This window comes from Xenopus laevis, chromosome 6S (genome assembly GCF_017654675.1).
Source record: "Xenopus laevis strain J_2021 chromosome 6S, Xenopus_laevis_v10.1, whole genome shotgun sequence".
NCBI lineage: Eukaryota > Metazoa > Chordata > Amphibia > Anura > Pipidae > Xenopus > Xenopus laevis.
In genome coordinates, this window is record NC_054382.1 from 48,760,928 (window position 1) to 48,784,254 (window position 23,327).

The window sequence follows — 23,327 nt, forward strand, 5'->3', positions numbered from 1 at the left end:
TGCCAGAAGCCCCCCTGCCATTTGAAAGTATGATCATTTCCCTGCAGAGCAGTTAGGGACTGTCTGAAGTTTCCTATCCATAGCATTCAGAGCAAGTACAATGAAGGGGTAATTTCACTGCGTGCAGTCAAGTTTCTTATAAAAACTGTGCAATTTTTTTATTAATTATATTAAAATAAGATTTTATTTTTTTGCCTTTATATCCTCTTTAGGATTTAGTTCTCCTTTAACAGTTACTGCTATTACAAATACACTTTATACTTAACAGCCACAGCAACTCAACAAGTTAGGATTCTGTTTTGCAGCATACACAGTGGTGTATATTTTTGGAGAATATTTTAGGAAATCTGAAATTTCAAAATAAAATACCTATGGCTTATTAAATAAGATGCCACTTGTTTTGGACATTTAATATAATGCTGAGAGTCACAGCAAGTTTAACACCACCGTATAAAAACATTTTGGTTGCATTTGTTACTATTCACTTGTTAAAGCAAGAATACAAATAGTTAGCTTTTGTGTAACTAACAGAAATCTCACTGGTTGATTGGCTTATCCAATAAGTACTTCAGTATTGTTTTTTCCCAATATTAAAGCCTAATCTTTCTAGTACAGGTATGGGACCTGTTATCCAGAATGCTCAAGACCTGGTGATTTCCGGATAACGGATCTTTCCGTAATGTGGATCTTCATACCTTAAGTCTACTAGAAAGTCATTTAAACATTAAATAAACTCAATAAGCTGGTTTTGCTTCCAATAAGGATTACTTATATCTACTTTGGATCAAGTACAATGTACTGTTTGATTATTACAGAAAAAAAAGGAAAACATTTTCAAAATTTTGATTATTTGGATAAAATGGAGTCTATGAGTCCTTCCATATGTCAAAGATTTCTGGATAACTGGTCTCCAGATAACGGATCCCATACCTTTAGTTAAAATAAACCAAATATATATTAACAATACTTCACTTTCTGCAAACATTATAGAAGATATTTTGGCACTCTGCTTTATAAATTATTACAATTGTATTTGGAATTTAGATGGTGTCAATGAGACTTTTAGCAAGATAAATTACAAAAAAAATAATATTGGTTATTTTAGAGGTAAAAACGAAACAAAAAATAGAGACAAAGACTGAAATGAAACAGACACTGCTGTAGAGAGATCAGACGCAGAAAAATGTAATACTGAATAAAATGTGGACATCTTTTGAGATCTATTGAAATTCAATCTTAAAGGATTTTAACAGCCAATGTTGGATAGAGTTAGAATAAATTATCATTACTGCAAAGTGGATTATGATGCCAGCTTTACTGATCTATATGGCGGAGCCAATTGCATTGTGCAAGTATGCTGAGATATAAAATGTCATTCAAACACAGCAATATATTTCACTCAAACAAATGTGACCTTACAGTAAGAAATATAATTGCCATAGTTCTTTGTTTTCCTAAAATAGCAGGCACTGGAAGCTATGAATGCAGATCATGCAATTCAGTCATAAGAATGAAAAATGCCTAATGTATGCTTTCTTTCCTAGAGGACCCATCTTGGTGAAAGAAAGTGTGACATTCCGTTTTACCTTTATCTGTGTTCCAAAACCCAAACTCTTTGCAACATGGATGGAACAGTCATCCTGAACCCCTCCCGAAGCTAAAACCATCTTTAGAATTAGCAAAAAGCTCTTATGCTATAACTAGAGACAGGAAGGAAAGCTCTGGAAAAATGAATGGAAAGCACAGAAGGTGCACAAGAAACATTTGGGAAGAATGTTCTTTGGTATGCTATGTCATCCAAAGTATTAAAAAACAACATCATCACTGGCAAACAGAAACATATATTTTTAAATATATATTTTCCTGCCAAAAGGCCGGAAAAGATTTATTACAGTCAGCAAACATACTGAACCTCCTAACTGAGAGTGATCCCTCAGTGCACCACTGTAGCTCCACCCAGTACCCAAGTACAACCAGAGGAGTCAATTAACACTGTCTGGCAACTGGCTCTCTCTTTCTATTTAACGAGATCCATACATGTGTTACCTAACATAAGTATACACAAGGCCCTAAATACAGTTATTTCTAAAGTGGAGCCTGGCTTAAATTATCTAGCTGAACAGTGTTCCCTTAAATTCACTGGAATGTAAAATATTCTATTACCATCTAAAAAAAAGTTAAGGTAACCAGAGCAATGAGAATATTTTGTTTGCAATGATGATCTGTTCATCATAACTCTGTTAAACTCTCAAAATGTACTTTTATAATATCAAATCACTATAATACTAATAAAAACCCAATGTAATAGCAAGAATATCTGTTGTCTGGGAAAGAACAGAAAGATTACAAATGTTGTTTTGTTTGCTTCAGTAGTTTGCATCTTTTCCTAAAATGCAAATTCAAGACATAATAGAAGATAGAAATTAAATTCTTTTTTCTAATAGGTACAGGAATCAAGAATGTTCTTCTGTACTGTATAAAGTATCATAGGATAATCTTTTCCACTTATGCCTGGATTCCTTAGAGGGCTTTATGAAAAGATTACATGAAACATAACTAAGCTAAAGCTGATTTATATATATATATATATATATATATATATATATATATATATATATATATATATATATATATATATATATATAGCATTCAAAATTGAATGCTACATACATGATTTTGCCGTGCACCTCGGTACTCAACAGTTGAAGCAGTGTGTCACCCTACGCACAAATATATATATATATATATATATATATATATATATATATATATATATATATATATATATGTGTGTGTATTTCACTGTAGGCAGTTGCCTGAAATTGAACACTTTCACGAGAATGTTAAGAATTATGCCTTAACAAAACATAAAATTAAGCCAGAGATGTTGTGGGTATTGTTGTTCTGAAACATTTGTAATTCTAGAGGCTATTGCAGCATGAAATTAAAAAGGGGAAAAATGTAAAATGTAAAATGGATAAAATGCAGCTGGTCACGTGGCATAACTTATTCTGCATAACTTATTTTTTTATGTATTATAATGCTTGACTTCCCTGTGTGTACTTTTCAATATTATAAGATTGTACAGTGCTGCATAACCATGTAGCACTTTACAAATAAAGCTAAACATGCATTCATATATACTAATACAGAAAAATTTAATTTACTACTCATAGTACGTCCCATTCGTGCAGATTGTCCTTGTCATATACAACCACTTGTGGATAGCCACAACCCATATTATAGCAAATTCGACAAGTGTTGAAAGGGTTTAAATCGTTCACCTTAGGACACGTGTGTATATGGACAGCCCAGTCATAAAAATATTTTCCAATAGATCCTGATTTTTTTACATGCACAAATCAACATAATTACTACTGATGCAGAGCATCGTGGTCCAAAAAAGTTTTTCTCACTTCCCCTCTGGAGAGTGGTTGCTGACCTGCTAATTGTTTCAGCATAAAGAAACTTGTAGAAGAAAGTTGAAATATGAAGCATTACTAGGCAGTCACATGCTCTTCCTTTGCAACTTTCATATCATTGAATCAAAGGTAAGCAAATGAAGAACATGTCTAGTAGCGCTTCATGTCGTACTTCCACCTACTGATCACCTCAAGGAAAACCAGCGGAGCAAATTTTATTGAAACCAATTCTTTATTAATCACATTTAAAATTTGTAGTTCTTATGAGCATCTCCCAGAACCACATGCTTGATGCATTTCTGTCTCTAAAGCTAAACAAGTTATGGCATCTTTCATGTGAGTAATACAGAGAAAGCAAATATACTACCAAATATTATGGTAGACATGTCTACATATATTTGTCTATTAACTAGACAAACAGTACTGATTTTTTTAAAATCCAGTTATTTTTTATAAGTGAAAGTTAATACTTGAAACTAAAGGGCCTATTAATTCAAAAGTGTGTTATTATAGGGGGTTTTCTACTTAAAATAAACTCTCATGTAACCCACAGATACAATTATACCTAAGATATAGTATGCATTATGTTGCAGAATGGTTAAAATAAATGGGGACTGTTTTTTGAAAATAGAATGGTAACACTTCATTTGTTATAAAAATACATTTTTATTTGCCTAAGTATTTTTCCTGTAAATTTAAAAATGTCTATTCTCTTTTATTAACTCTTAATTTAATTAAGTTACAGGCAATACCGTTTAAGTAATGTGAAATAACCACCTGCCAGTTCATATGTGTTGTATGTCTTTAAAACAGTCATCACTATTTTTCTGAACTTAAAGTACCATCCAAAAAATTTGTACAAGCAATAAAGTTATTTGGAGAATTATTTCTCTATTTCTGCATATTAATAGTTTGCTACTGTAGGCAATGCAGAGCTTTTTAATTTTAGACGGAACATGACCAACAGTCTGCAATAGCTCAAAATACATCAACTTACTAAATGGCTAGTAGAGTTTTTATTTTCATCGTTTTTAATAAACTCAAGATTATTTTTCCCTAAACAGTATTTAAAAATAACTTATGTCAGCAAGAAATATTATTGTAATTTAAAATCTGTTCCTTCAATTTTTCTTAATTATATTACTAATGTGAAAAGAGCTTTTTTTTTAATAAATCAGAGAACATTGTATTACCTTTAACCAATATATTGAAAATATTATACTTATTGTACCCTGATGTCTCAGTTTGTGTGTTAATTTAAAGGGATTCTGTCATAATGTTTATGGTGTAGTTTTTATTTCTAAATTACATTGTTTACACTGCAAATAATTCACTCTACCATGTAACATATCATTCCTAACCACACAAGTGTATTTTTTTTTAGTTGTAATATTGGTGTGTAGGCAGCCATCTCAGGTAATTTTGCCTGGCCATGTGCTTTCAGAATGACCCAGTACTTCAGGATGGAACTGCTTTTAGGTAGGCTATTGTTTCTCCTACTCAATGTAACTGAAGGTGTCTCAGTCGGACATGGATTTTTAATATTGAATGCTGTTCTTACATCTACCATGGAGCTGTTATCTGGTTACCTTCCCAATGTTCTGCTGATGGGCTGCTGGGGGGGGGGGAGAAGGGAGGGGTGATATCACTCCAACTTGCAGTGCAGCAATAGTGCAAAAGAGTGACTGAAGTTTATCAGAGCACAGTCACGTGACTGGGGGCACCTGGGAAACTGACTATGTCTAGCCCCATGTCAGATTTCAAAATTAAATTAAAAAAAAATCTGTTTGCTCTTTTAAAAAATGGATTTCAGGGCAAAAGTCTGCTGGAGCAGCACTATTAACTGATGTATTTTGAAAAAAACATGTTTTCCCATGACAGTATCCCTTTAAATATACATCTGCCATACTGGCTTTTTTTAACACTGGAATAATATTGCTTGGGTAATTAAGATATATAATTGGACTCATGTCGTAATACATCCATTTACTAATATTATGATTTCTCTTTTTTTCACAAATCATATTTTTCATAATTTTTTTGGTATTTCTCTAAAACTCTAAAAATTCAAGATTTATTAAGTATAAAACCACATAAAAACTATGCCAAGTAAAAGCTGTTGAGGTCCCATAGAAGTCAATGGAAGCTGCATCGGTCCGTTTGGACCATTTTGAATCAATTTAGACTTTTAGGGGCCGATTCACTAACTTCGAGTGAAGGATTCGAAGTAAAAAAACTTCGAATTTCGAAGTGTTTTTTGGTCTACTTTGACCATTGAATGGGCTACTTCGACCTTCGACTACGACTTCGAATCAAAGGATTCGAACTAAAAATCGTTTGACTATTCGATAATCGAAGTACTGTCTCTTTAAAAAAAACTTCGACCCCCTAGTTCGCCATCTAAAACCTACCGAACTCAATGTTAGCCTATGGGGAAGGTCCCCATAGGCTTTCCTAAGTTTTTTGGATCGGTTCGAAGGATTTTATTGTTCGATCGAAGGAATAATCCTTTGATCGTTTGATCGTACTATCTGCACTAAATCCTTCGACTTCGATATTCGAAGTCGAAGGATTTTAATTCCCAGTCGAATATCGAGGGTTAATTAACCCTCGATATTCAACCCTTGGTGAATCGGCCCCCTAGAGTATTTTCTTGTTTTTAAGTTAATCATTCCAGATTTTTTTCCATTTGTACTTTTTAAATTCAAATATTTTAATAACTTTCATGGCATTTGTAAGAGGAAGAGAGTTTAATTGTAGTTTCCAAACCCTCTAAAATTCGACCTTTAATAAATAGGCCATCCAATTACAAGAACAATGAAAACTATGTATTTTAAAACTACAGTTGCTGAATTTTCTCTTCTTTGCTATCTTTCTTCTGCCAAAAACATCTTACAATCAGTTTTACATTAATCTTCATTTTAGTTTATTATACAATTTAATAGGACAATTACTGAGCTTGCAATTTAAAATTATATACTGTATCTACTATAAAAGTCCCTGATTAACTAATACTCATAAAACCTTAACAATTCATTCTGAAATCTGGATACATTAATAAATGTAATATTTTTTCTCTGCTGATAATTCATGGTGAAGGAATAAGTGAGAAGTCCTGTGCCCAGAATTTGACATTCTGACACTCTGGAGAATTTATTAAATAAGTAAAATATTGATTTAAATGTACTACTTTTAATGCAGTAAATAAAACAGACTGTTCTTTTTAGTTGCTTTAATAGACTGTATGATCCCCAGAATGCCGAATACACTACTCAACTATTTCCTATTATTCAGGCACAGAGGAACTGTTCACAGAATGTGTTTTGATGATAGCACAAGCCTGACATTAGGGATGTAGCGAACTGTTCGCCGGCGAACTAGTTCGCGCGAACTTTGACTGTTCGCGTCCGCCGAATGTTCGCGAACGTCGCGCGACGTTCGCCAATTTGAGTTCGCGTTCGATTCGAATAAAAAACGTTCGACCATTCGACCATTCGATTCCTTCGACCGCTAAAATCAAACGATTTCCATTCATTCGAACGATTGTAAGCATTCGATCGAATGAAAAGCATTCGATCGAATGGCTTCGATCGTTCGATTCGAACGAAAATCGTCGATCAAACGATTAAAATCCTTCGATCGTTCGAATCGAACGATTTTGCGGGTGTTCGAAGTGCGCGAACTGTTCGCGAACTGTTCGCATTTTTGCCGGTGTTCGCGAACGGTGTTCGCGAACGGCGTTCGCGAACACCAAAACGGCAGTTCGCTACATCCCTACCTGACATGCTGCAGATGCACTTTTTGTTCTGGTGGGTTAATAAGAATAACATATTGGGTTCGAGTAGGTTGAAAAGTTCAAAGGATTTTGGCTGAGGGATCACAGAAAATATTTACTGAGAAGTTCGATTTTGCAAAAAACATGCTTTCTATAAAAAAATCTTACATTTCAGTTCATAAACACAGATTTGTTTTAAAGTCTCCTTTTTAAACTCTCTACAGACTTCTAGTGATATACCTTTAGATGTCCAGTCAGTTTTTCTCAATACACATCTGGTGACGCAGAGATACCATTGACACATACAGTATATAAGTTGTAAGCATTTTAAGCCTTTCAAATAGAAATATCTCCAGGCCATATGCTTTGCTTTATGGATTATACTCTGTTGTCATACAGAATGCATTAAAATCAATATGTGCAAAAGAGACTCAGATGAGGCTTAATGAGGTAATGGCAGACTTGTAGTGTTGAGGTGTCCACTAAATTAGCAATATGTAAACCAAAAGAACACAAGGGACTTCTCCCCACACTACATATGTCTGAAAAAATCTGAAAGCAAAATGATAATAATTAAATATCAAAGTAAAATAAAAAGCAATTTTTATTCACCACAATGCCATATTGAAACAGTGAGATTAAAACCATTTAAAATAATAAGCAGCGCTGCATATAGAGCTGAAGGGATCCCTTCTAAGAGGACAGAAACCCAAAAGCTGGTTATATTAACCAACTAAGGGAAAAATTAGCATGCTATTAAGTGTGGTAATAAATTAGTAACGAAAAATGTAATGGAAAAGCTTAGGAACAAGATTGTGGGTGGACGTTTGTAAATACAATAATTCGATAGGGTTCAGTTGAATGAGTCCATCTTGATCCTAAACGAAAGAAAGATTCCAAAGTTCTTGAATAAACAGCATGTGAATGTCCCCTACTTCATATAATATGAAACAGATTTACAGGGGGGGGGAACCCCTGAGTCTTTGGTGTTTATGTGTCGGTATTTAAATGACTCCAATCCGTGGATTAATACTTGCTGGACATGCTGGGGTCTGTATAGGCCTGGGGAAGGAGTTAACTCGCCTACAGTAAGCAATGGCGATTAAACCATCCAAGTAAAAGTTTCACCGCATGTATTCCCAAGGACATCCCAAATGTTCGCAAGTGCTAAATCCACCGCTTATTGTAGCGGTTCTGTAGCCCTCATAAGAAATGAAGTTATACAGACCGTCTCACGGGTTATGCTCACGAATAAGTCCGAGGATCCTTGGAGCGGCTGTGCGATATTGTTGTCCCTGACCTCCCCCAGTCACGCCAGAATGCAGTCCAAGAGGGAACACCCTGCAGCCAATGCAGCGCTGAACCTCGACAGCTGTTTCGCCACAACGCGTGGCTTTGTCAAGAGTTGCATTATAATCATTTATAGTTTCATTTATTAGCTAAACATGCTGTGTTATGCCAGGTTTTAAACTATGGATTAATGTTTAGCATTGTTAGTGCATGGAAGCATTAAAATGGCTAGCAAGGGAGAGTGTAAGCTGGATGGTCAAATAAATGCATAGAAAAGGGAGAGTTGGGTAGCTTATATAAGTCATAATAGACTTTCCCTGGTCCATTTTCTTAGTCCATGTCTTCTTAGACACAATGGAGCAATGCCCCACCCTATTAGGTTGCCTTGGAAGGTGGTGGTGGAGTGGGTTAAGGTGATGCCCCTTGATTTACATTAGTGATGATAAGGGGAATGCTTGCAAGAGTGGTAAAAATTGGGCTACCACCTGTCCTGTGAAAAGCTCAGCCCAGTTTTAGATGAGCTGCCTGGTTCAAAACTACGTGCCTGGTCTTTAGAAGTCAGAAAACTGATAAGACTGTCTCCTAAGTTATGGGACTCTCCTGGCATCATTGGTGTCGCCCCTGATGTCGGCAACTCTGCCCCTTTGGATCGCACCAAACTTGACAACCTTAGGTAAGGGATGGGTATTTGCAGCCCAGTAGATTGCAGTTGGTACCCCCCTTGGGTATTAGTCCATTGAGGTAGTGGTTTAGATTGAGACTGAAACTTGCTTCCCTTTGCCAATATGTACAGAGCTGTGCCCGTTGCCTGGGTTCTTTGTTCTCAGTAAGTTTGTTTAACAGTGGTGCCTGTTTAACTTATTTTACCTTTTTATCTTATCCTGTATCTGTACAGCTGTTTTTATATGTGGTCTTGATCACAAATAAATGTAATTTTCACACACGCGCACACACACACACACACGCCACACACGTGTGGTATACAACAGGTTCAATGAAACATTGTATAACAGTATAAAATATTACTGAGTATGCAATTTTGATAAATAATTCACACAATGAACAGACCCACAACACCATACCTTTAAATGACCTGATTTCAGTTAGAGTTATAAGTGACAGTGGGTGCAGAAGTCAAAATCCTGCTTTTTTCAAGAGTTGCTAGATTCCCAAGGCAGCATTTTTAACAGTTTATAACACTATTTATTGTTTATTGAAATGTAGCTGAAAAAACCCCGATGTAAATCCTAATGTTAACCTCAATTAAATCCCCTCTCTTTAAGATGCAATAAAAGAGGAGAAGGATTACGCTTAAACCTTGGCTGCATGATACCAGCAAAATTCCTCAGGACATTTGTCTCCAGATGACCTATTTTATTATAATCCTGTAGCTTTATTCTACGTTTAGCTGGAAGACAGAATAGAGGTTTTAAATCCTATTTGATATAACAGAAACAGTTAGATCTGTTTTTATCTGTACTATTTAAACTGTATGTATAATTCTATGTTGTAAAAACAAGCAAGCATATAGGGATTAACCTGTCTGTTTCTAACAAAGGAGATCTCCAGAAACTGACAGCAAACAAACTGCTAAATTACAAAGGAATGCCTTCCGTTCTCAAGTTCGATTATATTTACATTACATTTTGGGTCTGATTTATCAAAAGTTGAGTTGGAGTTTTTTCTTGATTCAAGAAATATGCAGAGAAAAAACAAAGAAAAAATACACAAGTATTTTCAAAAACCTTGAAAAGTCTGAACTTATTAAAGAAAATCCACCAGAAAATTATCAGCAATTTATGGCAAGGTTGTATAACAAGGCTCCAGGGCCTGATGGCATACACCCCCGGGTTCTAAGAGAGCTTAGTTCAGTTTTAGACCAGCCCTTATTTCTGATTTTCTCAGATTCACTGTCATCTGGTATGGTGCCTATGGATTGGAGAAAAGCTGATGTTATTCCAATATTTAAAAAGGGATTACGATCTCAGCCTGGCAATTATAGGCCAGTAAACTTGACATCTGTGGTGGGCAAATTATTTGAAGGCTTGTTAAGGGATCACATTCAAAATTTTGTCCTAATGAATGGCTTTATGAGCAACAATCAGCATGGCTTTATGAAGGATAGGTCATGTCAGACGAATTTGATTGCATTTTATGATGTGGTAAGTAAGATTCTGGATAGTGGGGGGGCAGTAGATGTGATCTATTTGGATTTTGCCAAAGCGTTTGATACTGTGCCCCACAAACGACTGCTTTCTAAACTAAGGTCTGTTGGGCTTAATGAAGTCGTTTGCACATGGATAGGAAACTGACTAAAGGATCGGGTACAGAGGGTGGTTGTTAATGGGACATTCTCTACTTGGAGTAAGGTTCTTAGTGGGGTCCCCCAGGGCTCAGTATTGGGTCCACTTTTATTTAACTTGTTCATTAATGACTTAGGGGAGGGTGTTGTAAGTAATGTATCAGTATTTGCAGATGACACAAAATTATCCAGCCCAATTAATTCCATCCAGGATGTGGCATCCTTGCAACAGGATCTTGACAAACTGGCAATCTGGGCAGCTAAGTGGCAAATGAGATTCAATGTTGATAAATGTAAAGTCATGCACCTGGGATGTAAAAATATCCAAGCCACTTATACCCTTAATGGGACTGCACTAGGCAAATCCATTATGGAAAAGGACCTTGGAGTCCTTGTAGATGATAAACTTGGCTGTAGCAAGCAATGCCAGTCAGCAGCATCAAGGGCAAATAAGGTCTTGAGCTGTATTAAAAGGGGCATAGAGTCACGGGAGGAGGGGGTCATTCTTCCACTGTATAGAGCACTTGTAAGGCCCCATCTAGAATATGCCGTACAGTTTTGGTCTCCATCACTCAAACAGGACATTATTGTATTAGAGAGGGTACAGAGAAGGGCAACTAAGCTGGTAAAAGGTATTGAAAATCTTAGCTATGAGGAAAGACTGGCCAAATTGGGGATGTTCACGCTGGAGAAGAGGCGCTTAAGGGGTGATATGATGACTATGTATAAATATACAAGGGGATCATATAACAATCTCTCTAATGCTTTATTTACCAGTAGGTCTTTCCAGCTGACACGAGGTCACCCATTCCGATTAGAAGAAAAGAGGTTCCGCCTAAATATTCGGAAGGGGTTTTTTACAGTGAGAGCTGTGAAGATGTGGAATTCTCTCCCTGAATCAGTTGTACAGGCTGATACATTAGATAGCTTTAAGAAGGGGTTGGATGGCTTTTTAGCAAGTAAGGGAATACAGGGTTATGGGAAATAGCTCATAGTCCAAGTTGATCCAGGGACTAGTCCGATTGCCATTTTGGAGTCAGGAAGGAATTTTTCCCCCTCTAAGGCAAATTGGAGAGGCTTCAGATGGGTTTTTTTTTGCCTTCCTCTGGATCAACTGGCAGATAGGTAGTTAATAAACAAAAAAAAAAAAAAAGGTTGAACTCGATGGACATGTGTCTTTTTTCAACCTTACTTACTATGTTACTATGTTACTATGTTACTATGTATAGAAGTCAATGGGAATATTCTCTAACAACTTAATTAATTTATTTTTATAAATGGGACAATGATATTCTCGCTTGCATGCAACTTTATTTCTACAAAAAAATATGCAAGAATATTTTGTGACTTTTTTAACATTCAAAAAAAGTCCTATTAATTCAGTCGGTCAACTCAGATTTTCTTAAATCTTCCCATAGTCTCTGACTACTGAGGATTCCTACCTTAGGCTCCTCATCAATCCAAACTAGCAAGTGCAATCCAATTAATTTAATATTTTTTCATTCCCTCATTTTTATGAACTAGGGGACCAATTGAGATTCTCTGCCAGAAAGAAATTTCCATCTTGTCTCAGGGCTGCCTCATACTGAAAATCTGCATACACAATAGTTTTTCCTTAGTAAGGGGAGAACAAAATTTATATTTTAAGGTGCTAAATTAGCACACATCTTGAAATGATACAGTTGAATGATCGTAACCAGCTTGGTGGTTGTGATATGTTTGCAGATCGTAGTTATTATATATATATACAGACTATCTTGAGATAGATGCCGATGATAGATAGTAGACATAAATAGACATATAAAGTGCTTCTATAAAAATAAACAAATACTGTACATAATGTCAGTGTTAAATGTAACAAAAAGTGAAAGTATAACTCATGAAGCAATTCATTATATCCTATGCAAACATTTTAAAAAAGTAACCGCTAAAGTTAGGCAGTGCAACATAGGTAGTTATATATAAAGTATCCACATAGTGATGGACATATCAATTGTTCAATGTTGGGGAATATGTATTTACTAAGGGGCTATCCCATCTTGACTAATCAAGCCAAATACATTCCACTGATGGCAAAGAACTCCACTTCCACAGATTCTCTCCTTCAGAAACATATTTCTCCCAAGGTAGTTTAAAGTCGTCACCTAGGGGCCCATTTACTTAGCTCGAGTGAAGGAATAGAATAAAAAAATCTTCGAATTTCAAATGTTTTTTTGGCTACTTTGACCTTCGAATCGAACGATTCAAACTAAAAGTCGTTAGACTATTCGACCATTCGATAGTCAAAGTACTGTCTCTTTAAAAAAAAACTTCAACCCCCTAGTTCGCCACCTAAAACCTACCGAAGTCAATCTTAGCCTATGGGGAAGGTCCCCATAGGCTTTGGAACAATTTTTTGGTCGTAGAAAAATCATTCGATCGTTGGTTTAAAATCCTTCTAGTTTGAAGGATTTAATCGTTCGATTGAACGATTTTTCGATCTAACTACTTGCACTAAATCCTTCGACTTCGATATTTGAACTCGAAGGATTTCAATTTGGCAGTCGAATATCGAGGGTTAATTAACCCTCGATATTCGTCCATAAGTAAATTTGCCCCCTAGTGTGGATAAACCATTGTGCGTATTAACCTATAGTCTGCAATATCCAATGATTAAACGTATCAATGAAAAAAATGTCTCTAACAAGTTAAATGCTATTTTGAGTTTGTGGTGCAAATGTGTCACTAGAAAAGGCCTTACGCTGAGTAATATGCTATCACCTAGTATGATTAAAACCAAGAAAGAGAAAAGCCCTACTTGGCTAATGGCTAAAAGGGTAATTATAAATTTGGGGACACACGATGTGTTAGATGAAGAGACATCTTGGTTGCTTCAATTGATGGCATAACCCAAAATATTAGACAGTATATCAATTGTAACACCAAAAATGTGGTATATTTCATCACATGTTTGAAATGTAAAAGCCAATATGTAGGACAATCCTCCAATAAACTGAAGGAGAGAATCCGAGAACACCTATCTGATATTAATATACAGACACTAATGTCTCTAAATATTTTCATTTATGTAATTCTGGGGACCTTGGCTGCTTTAGCATACAAGGCATTGACAGAGTTAACCTTAACAACCGTATTGGCGATCTGTTTAAAATCCTTTCCAAAAGAGAAGTTTTTTGGATTTTCAATCTCAAAACCAGGATACCTTTCTGCATGAATTCCGAATTTGATGTTTCATGCTATTATTCTTAATAAGATGTTTGTACCTCCTATATACATTGTGCATTCTAGTTGTAACCTTTTACAAATATTGTGTATTCTTATTGCTTCTATATACACTGTGCATTCTTGTTGCTATCATTCATGTCCACGCTTTGTTCATTTAAAATATATTTATTGTGAAAATCCATTGTATATTTTGTACATTTTAAAAATGTTTAAATAGTTGCTTCGGGACATATACTGTATGCTATGCTCTCTCTTTAAGGACTGTTCTGTTTTTTTCTTTTTCTTTTTGATTGGTTGTTTTTGTTTAAATGCTCATATCCTGTGGGTGACATCATAGCCCATGACAAGTGTCCTTGTAGGTATGAAACACATAGGGCGGATGGAGATGCAAGTATACTTTTTTAACTATGACTAATAAAGATATATTTTTTAACTAAAATTTTTTGGTCCTATGGATCTTTTTGAGTGCTATTACCAACTGCACATACATGCTCCTTTACCTCTGGAAAGATTTGTTCTGAATATTTTTACTATTATTCAATGGTGAATTTATTCGCCAGGTGCGAATTCGCGGCAAATTTTCGCTATTTGCGAAACGGCTGCAAAAATTCGCTGGAGAAAATTCGTCTGCGTCAAAAAAAAAACGGACGCCAGCGTCAAAAGCAAGACGCCAGCGCCGTTTTGCAAATTCACCCATCACTATTATTCAAGTGATGTACTACTGACCTTCTCAGGTGTTAAATCATCTGAATGTTAATAAACACATTCATTAATGCAAGAGATATCTGTGATTCTGATTATTTACCACAGTTGTAACTTAAGGTATCCCAAAACCCAGAATAAACACCAAAGTCCCGGTCACATCTCACGCTTCCACCTATAACAGGCGCTGTTCGTTTTGGGAGGAGACCTCCTCTACTTAGATGCTGTCAGGTATTAAAATGAGAGGACCAAGGAGAGAGTTCTGGGCAGATAAGGGAACTAAATGTTTACAGGAAAGATGGGGAATAAGGAGCACAGTCGAGGGAGGGTTGGGGTCAATGCCAAACAGACAGCACGGAAAGAAATCAGGAGCCAGAGGCGTAGTAGAGGTCACAAGCCTAGGTCAATACCAATCAGTAAGGCAGTACAAAGTCATTATGCGAAGAATGAGCAGGGGTCGGTACAGAACAGAAATCAAAACTATAAGTGCACCCAGGAACTATTAGGGAATAGATAGGCAATGGGTAATATGAATAGGAATGTAGTGCCTTTAAATATTTAAAATTTGTACCAAGTGCGATGATGTCAGACATGGCTACATTAGGATCACCATTCTTTAATTTTACTAAAAAATCAATGAAACATTAATTAAACTCAATAGCATTGTTTTGCTATGAATATAGACTAATTATATCTTAGCTGGGATAAAGCACAATATACTGTTTTATTTATTATTATTATTATTATTATATAGAAATGTTCAATTTTTAGTTTATAATGGGTCTATATGAGATTTTTGTATTTTTGGATTAGGATTTGGATCTTCATACCTTAAAATTACTAAAAATAATAAATAATTAAAACATTAAACTAACCCAATAGGATTGTTTTACCACCAGTAAGGATTATGTATTTATCAGTTGGGATCAAGTGCTAGGTAATTATTTGTTTTTAGAGAGAAAGAGGAAATATGTTTAAAATTTTGAATTACTTAATTAAAATGGAGTCTATGTTAGATGACCTTCCCGTAATTCAAAGTTTTATGGATAACAGGTTTCTGGATAACAGATTCATATACCTGTACACATATACTTTTACAAGATTAATCATATTAAGTAACTGCCTTTTTTGCCCACACAGTTGTGCTTGCAGTTACCATAGATGATGCAAAGCTGACAATCATCAGATATTATCAGATAGTATTCAGATATTATTTTACTGGCAGCCTCTGGTAATGTTTGCTTGCATTACAACAATTAATATTCTTCAACTTCATCTAACTAGTTGAGCAGGTTACATGTAGCTGTACTGTAAAAGGCATGCATTTATAAACATGCAAATTCATTCACACAGTGGACCTCATGAGCAATCACTGTCAACTATGTGTGCGTTCTGCACAACACCTTCACATGATGAATTAATAAACATTAGTCAGTGTGTCAAAAGCTTCATTATGTTGCTTAATATAACAAATATGGTAATGCTCATGAAAGCAAGATCAAATTTAATTGGATTTATTTAATTTGGAAATACTGTATCTTGATAACTGAAATTTAATAAACATATGGTAGACTTCTGGATATTTAAAAAAAAAAAAATGTTTTCAACTTTATTTACACATCTCTCCTCAGGAAAATGTTTTTTGTAGAGGATGTGACTCCACCTCCCATCAGGGGTACAGAAAAGATATGCAATAAAAAAGGAGCATAAGTAGAGCTTCAAGTTGGGTTGCATGATGCAGGCACCATAAGAAGTCTAACTCATCCATAATGTGGGTAGGTTCATGATATGGAGTGATTGGACCACCTCAAACCTCTCTGAATTCTGAGGTGTTCAGAGACGTACTGTCTGCTCAAATCCAGCTTTATTATTATTATTGTGAGGTGTTTTATAATACAGATGGACAATGCAAAGCTTTACAGCCAAAGCAACCCAGAAACTTATTAAAGTAAAGAAGTGGAATATTCTTCCTCTATTTTGGTTTGTAAGTGTTATGGGTATTAGACTCGCTCAAGTTTGGGGGGTGAGTAGGGTGGGTTGGGTATGTACTATTTTTGGGTTTATGTTTCAATGTGTTTTGCAGACTGCTCAAGCTATGTTGAATGATGTAATTTGTATGCATAATGTACTCTCTATACATTTTTCATTGCTCTATGTTAAGGGATGGACACTTCATTTGGCCTGGCATATACCTTTACCTGTGTATTATGGCTAACATATCGATCCTCTCATGGAATGTGCGGGGACTCAATTCCTAATTTAAGCGGAGCCTAATGTTCAATTATCTGAAAAAATACCCCCCTCTATCCTTCTCCTTCAGGAGACGCACCTCACTGGGCAAAAAATTCTGGCATTAAAAAAGCCGTGGGTGGGATGGCACTTCCACTCCACCTTCTCATCGCACTCGAGGGGGGTCTCTATACTAATCAGAAAGAGTCTGCCATTTGAATTCTTGAAGCTCCACCTAGACCACTACGGCAGATTCCTGATACTCCATGGCCTTATTGCCAATAAACCCATTCTGTTAGTTAACTTATATATGCCGCCGCCATTCGCAGTGTCGATCCTGGACTTAATAGTGACCAAGCTCACTGAATTCCCCCCCAGTCCACTCTGTATTTTGGGGGACTTTAACTGCTGTTTGAATCCCTCATTGGACAAACTAGGCCCCGACCCTCACACCCTCACCAAACTCACCACATGGGCAGAGGCCTTACAACTGACTGACCCCTGGAGATGGAAGCATCCATCTCAACGAATCTTCTCTTGCCACTCTCCAACCCATAAGACCTTTTTGAGAATAGATCTCGCCCTTGCCTCAGTAGAGCTCCTGCCTCTTGTTGACCAGGTCCAGTATTTACCCCAATCCCTCTCTGACCACTCCCCGCTACAACTCACATTACGGTGGAATCCTGCAGCCACAGATAAATTATGGCGTCTAAGCCCTCTTTGGCTCAAAAATACAACTGTGGCTACCGCAAATGCGAAGGCTTATGGGGAGTACTGGACCCATAACGCTGGTTCTGCCTCCCCGCAAACCTTGTGGGATGCTTCAAAAGCAGTCATACGAGGTGCTCTTATGGGGGCAATCTCACAAGCCACAAATGATAGCGTAGAACAAGTTACAGTTGCGGAAAATGAACTTCAGAATGCTCTTGCAATACACACTCAGGATCCTACCCCGGCCAACTACACTGATCTCTTAAAAGCTCAACACACCCTCTCCACGACCTCTATTTCTCTAACCAGGAAAGCCTTGCTCTACCAAAACCAAAGAATTTTAGACCAGAGTGATAAAAACAGCAAACTTTTGGCGTTCTTGGCCAAACAGCAAACTGCACCATCTGCAGTTTCTCGCATCGTACTAGACAATGGCTCAGTGGTTACGGAACCTAGGCTTATAACGCAAGAATTTGCTACATTTTACCAAACACTGTACACCACATCGGCACTTTATTCCAAAGCCCAACTCCAGCAGTTTTTAGATTCCATCCCTATGCCTACTCTCTCCCCTAATGACCAAGCTTTCTTAGATGCGCCTATCACCCCCCAAGAGGTTACGGATGCTATTGCCTCACTACCTCCTAATAAAACACCAGGACCGGATGGCCTCCCTCCGGACTGGTACAAAGCCCTCTCGGAACAAATTGTCCCAAAATACCTTTACACACTTCAAAGTGCTTTTGACAATAACTCACTGCCCCCTTCATTCACTGAAGCCCTCATAGTATTTATCCCTAAACCGGGAAAAGACCCTACTAGATGCTCTTCCTACCGCCCTATCTCTCTGCTTAACACGGATGCTAAAATCTTAGCCAAAATACTCTCCTCTCGCCTCCAACGAGTGGTCCCAGACCTTGTCCACCCAGATCAATCTGGCTTTATGCCTGGGCGCTCCACCAATATTAACCTTCGCAGACTCTTTACTAACCTGCAAATCACTCACGCAGAGACGGGCACCAGAGTCGTAGCCTCTTTAGACTCTGCCAAGGCTTTTGATTCAGTGGAGTGGGACTTCTTGTGGGAGGTTCTGACCCGTTTTGGGTTCGGCCCTCGGTGCTTGACCTGGATTAAGCTTCTCTATAGGAGTCCCACGGCGCGAGTTCGAGTCAACGGCCTTATATCGCCTCCCTTCTCATTGACAAGGGGAATGAGACAGGGCTGCCCCCTCTCCCCGGTTCTATTTGCCCTAGCGATTGAACCCCTGGCAATATTGATCAGGCACTCCCCCCGAATAAGAGGCTTAACGTATGGCACCGTGCAGGAAAAGGTATTTCTATTTGCTGATGACCTTCTTATATACCTGGCTGACCCTAATGACTCCCTTGCTGCCCTTTTGGACCTGGTCAACCGGTTTGGCTCATTCTCTGGCCTACGGGTGAATTGGGAAAAGTCGGTCTTATTCCCCATAGACCCTAACCAACCCCAATCTTTGCCAGCCGAGACCCCTCTAGAATGGGCCAGTCAGTTCAAATACCTGGGTGTGACCATTCATGCTGATGTTGCAAAATATGTCTCTCTCAATCTAGACCCAATCCTAGCCAACATGACTACCACACGGAACCGATGCACCAAACTTCCCTTATCGTTATGGGGCCAAGTCAACATTATTAAAATGATTTATCTTCCCAAAATCCTTTATCTGCTCCACAACGCACCTATATATCTCCCTAAACTTTACTTCAAGCGCCTTAACCAGATCATGGTCCCCTTCCTTTGGAACAATAAAGCACCCAGAATTGCTTTGACCAAGTTATGTGCCCCGTGTGAGGAGGGTGGACTGGCCCTCTCTAACTTCCATTTATATTACCTGGCCTCACAAATCTATTACCTCCACTGGTGCCTTAACCCAGACCCGTATAACCCCAACTCACAGTTACAGGCCCTCCTCGTAGCCTCGTGGGAGGGTCTTCGTAATTTCCCATACCGATCCCTTAAGGACTACAGCTCTCTACCAACTACGTTAACCACCCCTTACAAATCCTGGATGGTAGCCCTCAAGGTCTTGGGCTGTGAACCTCCAATAATGTCCCCTCACTTGCCTTTGTGGGGAAACTCCTACTTACCTCACTTCAGAAGCCTACCAGAGTTCATCCTCTGGCCAAACCAAGGCATTAAATGCCTGAAAGACCTCCTTGATCCACAGACGTTCCCCACATACCGTGCTCTCCAACGTAAGACCCACCCTACGCAAATTTTACTATTCCAATACCTTCAGCTACGACATGCCTTTCACTCCCAATTTCATTCCCTTACCCCCCAACAGTCCTCCCTGGTCATAGAAGAAATACTCTGTGACCCTAGCCCCTCCAAATTGGTGTCCCGATTATACCACCGGCTTCTCCTATCTGGTCCTAAACCCTTCCTGACTACTCAGGACTGGTGGACTACTAAAATTATAGGTCTTACTCAGGATGACTGGGAGGAGGCGATAGACAATGTGTACACTGGTCTCATTTCTCTAAAAGATAAGCTGATACAGTATAAAATTATACACCATGTATATATAACCCCTATACGCCTTAAACAAATGGGCCGAATCCCTCTCGACAACTGTCCTAGGTGTCAGCAACCGGGCGCGGACTTCTTCCATCTAATATGGGAGTGCCAACATATTTTAGACTTCTGGACGAGAGTGGTAAACTACTTAGCGGACAACCTAGATTTCCCAAGGGTCATCTCTCCAACTGTTTGTCTGCTGGGGGTCTTAGAGGAACTGGTCCCAGCCAAATATCCCAGAATTGCCTACCGCATCCTCCTCTTTTATGCAAAGAAAACTATAGCAATGCACTGGATGGGCAACCTCTCACCCTCCCTTAGAGCTTGGGTGCACCTGGTTAACAGTGTAGTACCTCTTTATAAACTTACCTACGAGTCCAGGGGCGCCCTGACGAAATTTGACAACATATGGGGCCCGTGGGCTGACATTGATCCGAACCCCCCTGATTGAGCTGTGTCTGGACAACCCTTCTTGGCAGTAGCGATGGAGGTTTCACTAGCCCTGACCTGCCTGATAAATATCTTAGCCATTGTGATATAACAATTCTCCATCTCTTTCTAGTAGCAATGCTTACCCTAGTATGCACAGAGTCAACTTCTGTTTTATACCTATTTTGTGTACCTTACTTGTGTCAGTCTGCTCAACTGTTTGTAATGTATGTATGATTGTTCGTGTTCAAAAGGAAATAAAACTTACCTTTCAAAAAAAAAAAAAAAAAAGAAAGAAGTGGAATATTCTTGAATGGCAAAGTCAGTCACCTGATCTGAACCCTGTTGAGCATGCATTTCACTTGTTGAAGACTAAACGTCAGACAGAAAGGCCCACAAACAAACAACAAATGAAAGCCGCTGCAGTAAAGGCCTGGCAGAGCATTAAAAGAGGAAACCCAGAATCTGGTGATGTTCATGAGTTCAAGACTTTAGGTTGTCATTGCCAGCAAAGGGTTTTCAATAGTGATGGGCGAATTTATTCGCCAGGCGCGAATTCGTGTCGGAAAAACGGGCGCCGGCGTCAAAAACGAGACGCCGGCGCCGTTTCACGAATTTTTCGCCGTTTCGCAAATTTCGCGCGAAATTCGCGAATTTTTTGGCGAAGCGAAACGGCGCAAATTCGCCCATCGCTAGTTTTCAACCAAGTATTAGAAATTAACATTTTATGATCAGTTTTTTAATTTGTCCAATTACTTTTGAGCCCCTGAAATTAAGTGATTGTGTTAAAAAAAGGCTTTAGTTCCTCACATTTTTATGCAATCTTTTTGTTCAACCCATTGAATTAAGGCTGAAAGTCTGCAGTTCAACTGCATCTGAGTTGTTTCATTTAAAATTCATTGTGGTAATGTATAGAAAAAAAATTAGAAAAAAAGTTGTCTCTGTCTAAATATTTATGGACTTATGTGTAGCTTGAGTCAACGGTCCAAGCTTTAAACCCCAACATATGTCTGATTATTCACATATAACTGTTATACTTACAGTTGTGGCATGTTGCTCCTGTGTACCCAGTTCCTTCACAGTTGCATGTCATGCTATCCCATGTCTGAGTGCACCTCCCACCATGTTCACAGTTATTAGGAACACATCTGCCAAAATAATAATAATAAGGAAATACTTTTAATAGTGACCAAATTTCAACCTGTCAGTGTAATGAATAACAGCAGTCTTAGCTATTAATCCTTATTAATACAAACTGTATAATGAATGGTGATGGCATATTCCATTTGATGGAAGATGATATGTGGCATCCAATAACTCCAATTTAAAGAAAGTAGTACTTCAAGACATTTGCTGATAGAGCAGATTAGCTTCTCTAAACTCCATAAATGTTAGAAATAAGAAAACAGACATAGCAAAACAAAAAATAAACAATTTTCTTGTATTTTCCCTGCTTTTCCAGTGCCCAGGATTTGTAACACATCATACAAGTGTAACAGCATACAAAAAGATTGAAGTGATTTTCTGGGGCTACCTTTCATTAGTAAAAGGGTAATGAGGTGGCTGTGTGCCTGCTGGCTTTGATGGAAAATAATCAGCCTGCACTGCAAAGCATGGGTATTCGGATATTAGGAGAAAAGGCTTTAAGCAGCAAATCTTGTATTACAAGTTGGAAAGATTCTTCAGCCCCTCTGGATGTAATATATTGGCCTAAGGCACTGTGTCTTTAGAGTAAATCAAAGCATCAAAATATCTTTAAACACAGAGCAATGGAAACAATAGTATTATTTATTTATAATGCTATGCTAATTATTAATTCTCTGGTAATAGATATTGCTGGATTAATCATTGCTTAATGTTTATGCAGTTCATACGTTTTGAGGACCATTTGAAATGACAGCAGAGTTAACACTGTGTGTCATTTTATTTTTTAGATACCCATTAAAAAGTAAGTTTATAGACAATTCCCTATAATAAGATATAACTGGGGATGAGCAAAATGTTTTGCAGTATTACACTGTGAAAAATTGCCAATAGACTCTAATGTATAGTAAAAAAAAAGTTGCACAGTTTGAAAACATGTTGTGCTTTTTGAAAAATGTCTCCAGACAATAAACATAAATGTATTTTTTTCTACATAAACATATCTGCACAGATTGAAGTAATCCATGATAACTTGTATGGCAAATTTCCCAACATCCGTTAGACCTACAGTGTAATGCAAGCTCTTACTTTGTTTCTTTGCAATTTACAGAAACTATCACTTCACAATAAAATATGTAGAATATAAATATGTGCAGGTTTGCATTATTGTTTAAGCTTAAGGGGTGATGGGGAACTGGTGCCTGTGAACAGAGATGGTCTATCACGGTTTCTTTCAATACGTGGAATGAGATATAAGCTATTATTTTAATTCTAGATCAGGTACTGATATGTTTAGGGGTTATTTCTGCTCTTCAAGTGAATAGAGAGCTGTGAATATTTCTTGGGTAAACTGTTAAATTATATTGTCATTCGTTGTTGAATATATCAAAGTCTGCCAACTGTATTGGCAGGGTTTAGGTGACATTTCTGTACATATTTCTGTTCAGGGAGCTTTCTAATTTAAAAGAGATTTCCATCCCAATACTGTCTTCTGCCTTACAGAAATGTCTTTCCTAACATTGGGAGGGGTTTAACTTAA

General features: G+C 37.6%; 1 protein-coding gene across 1 annotated transcript in view; it reads right to left on the reverse strand.

The window, feature by feature from the left end:
• The window catches only part of LOC108719696 (contactin-associated protein-like 2), a 1,103,988-nt gene that overhangs the window by 306,221 nt on the left and 774,440 nt on the right, over positions 1–23,327 (reverse strand). The window contains exon 11 of the mRNA XM_041567571.1: positions 21,686–21,792. Within this exon, the coding sequence (XP_041423505.1) occupies positions 21,686–21,792 (107 nt within the window). The remainder of the gene's footprint in view (positions 1–21,685; positions 21,793–23,327) is intronic.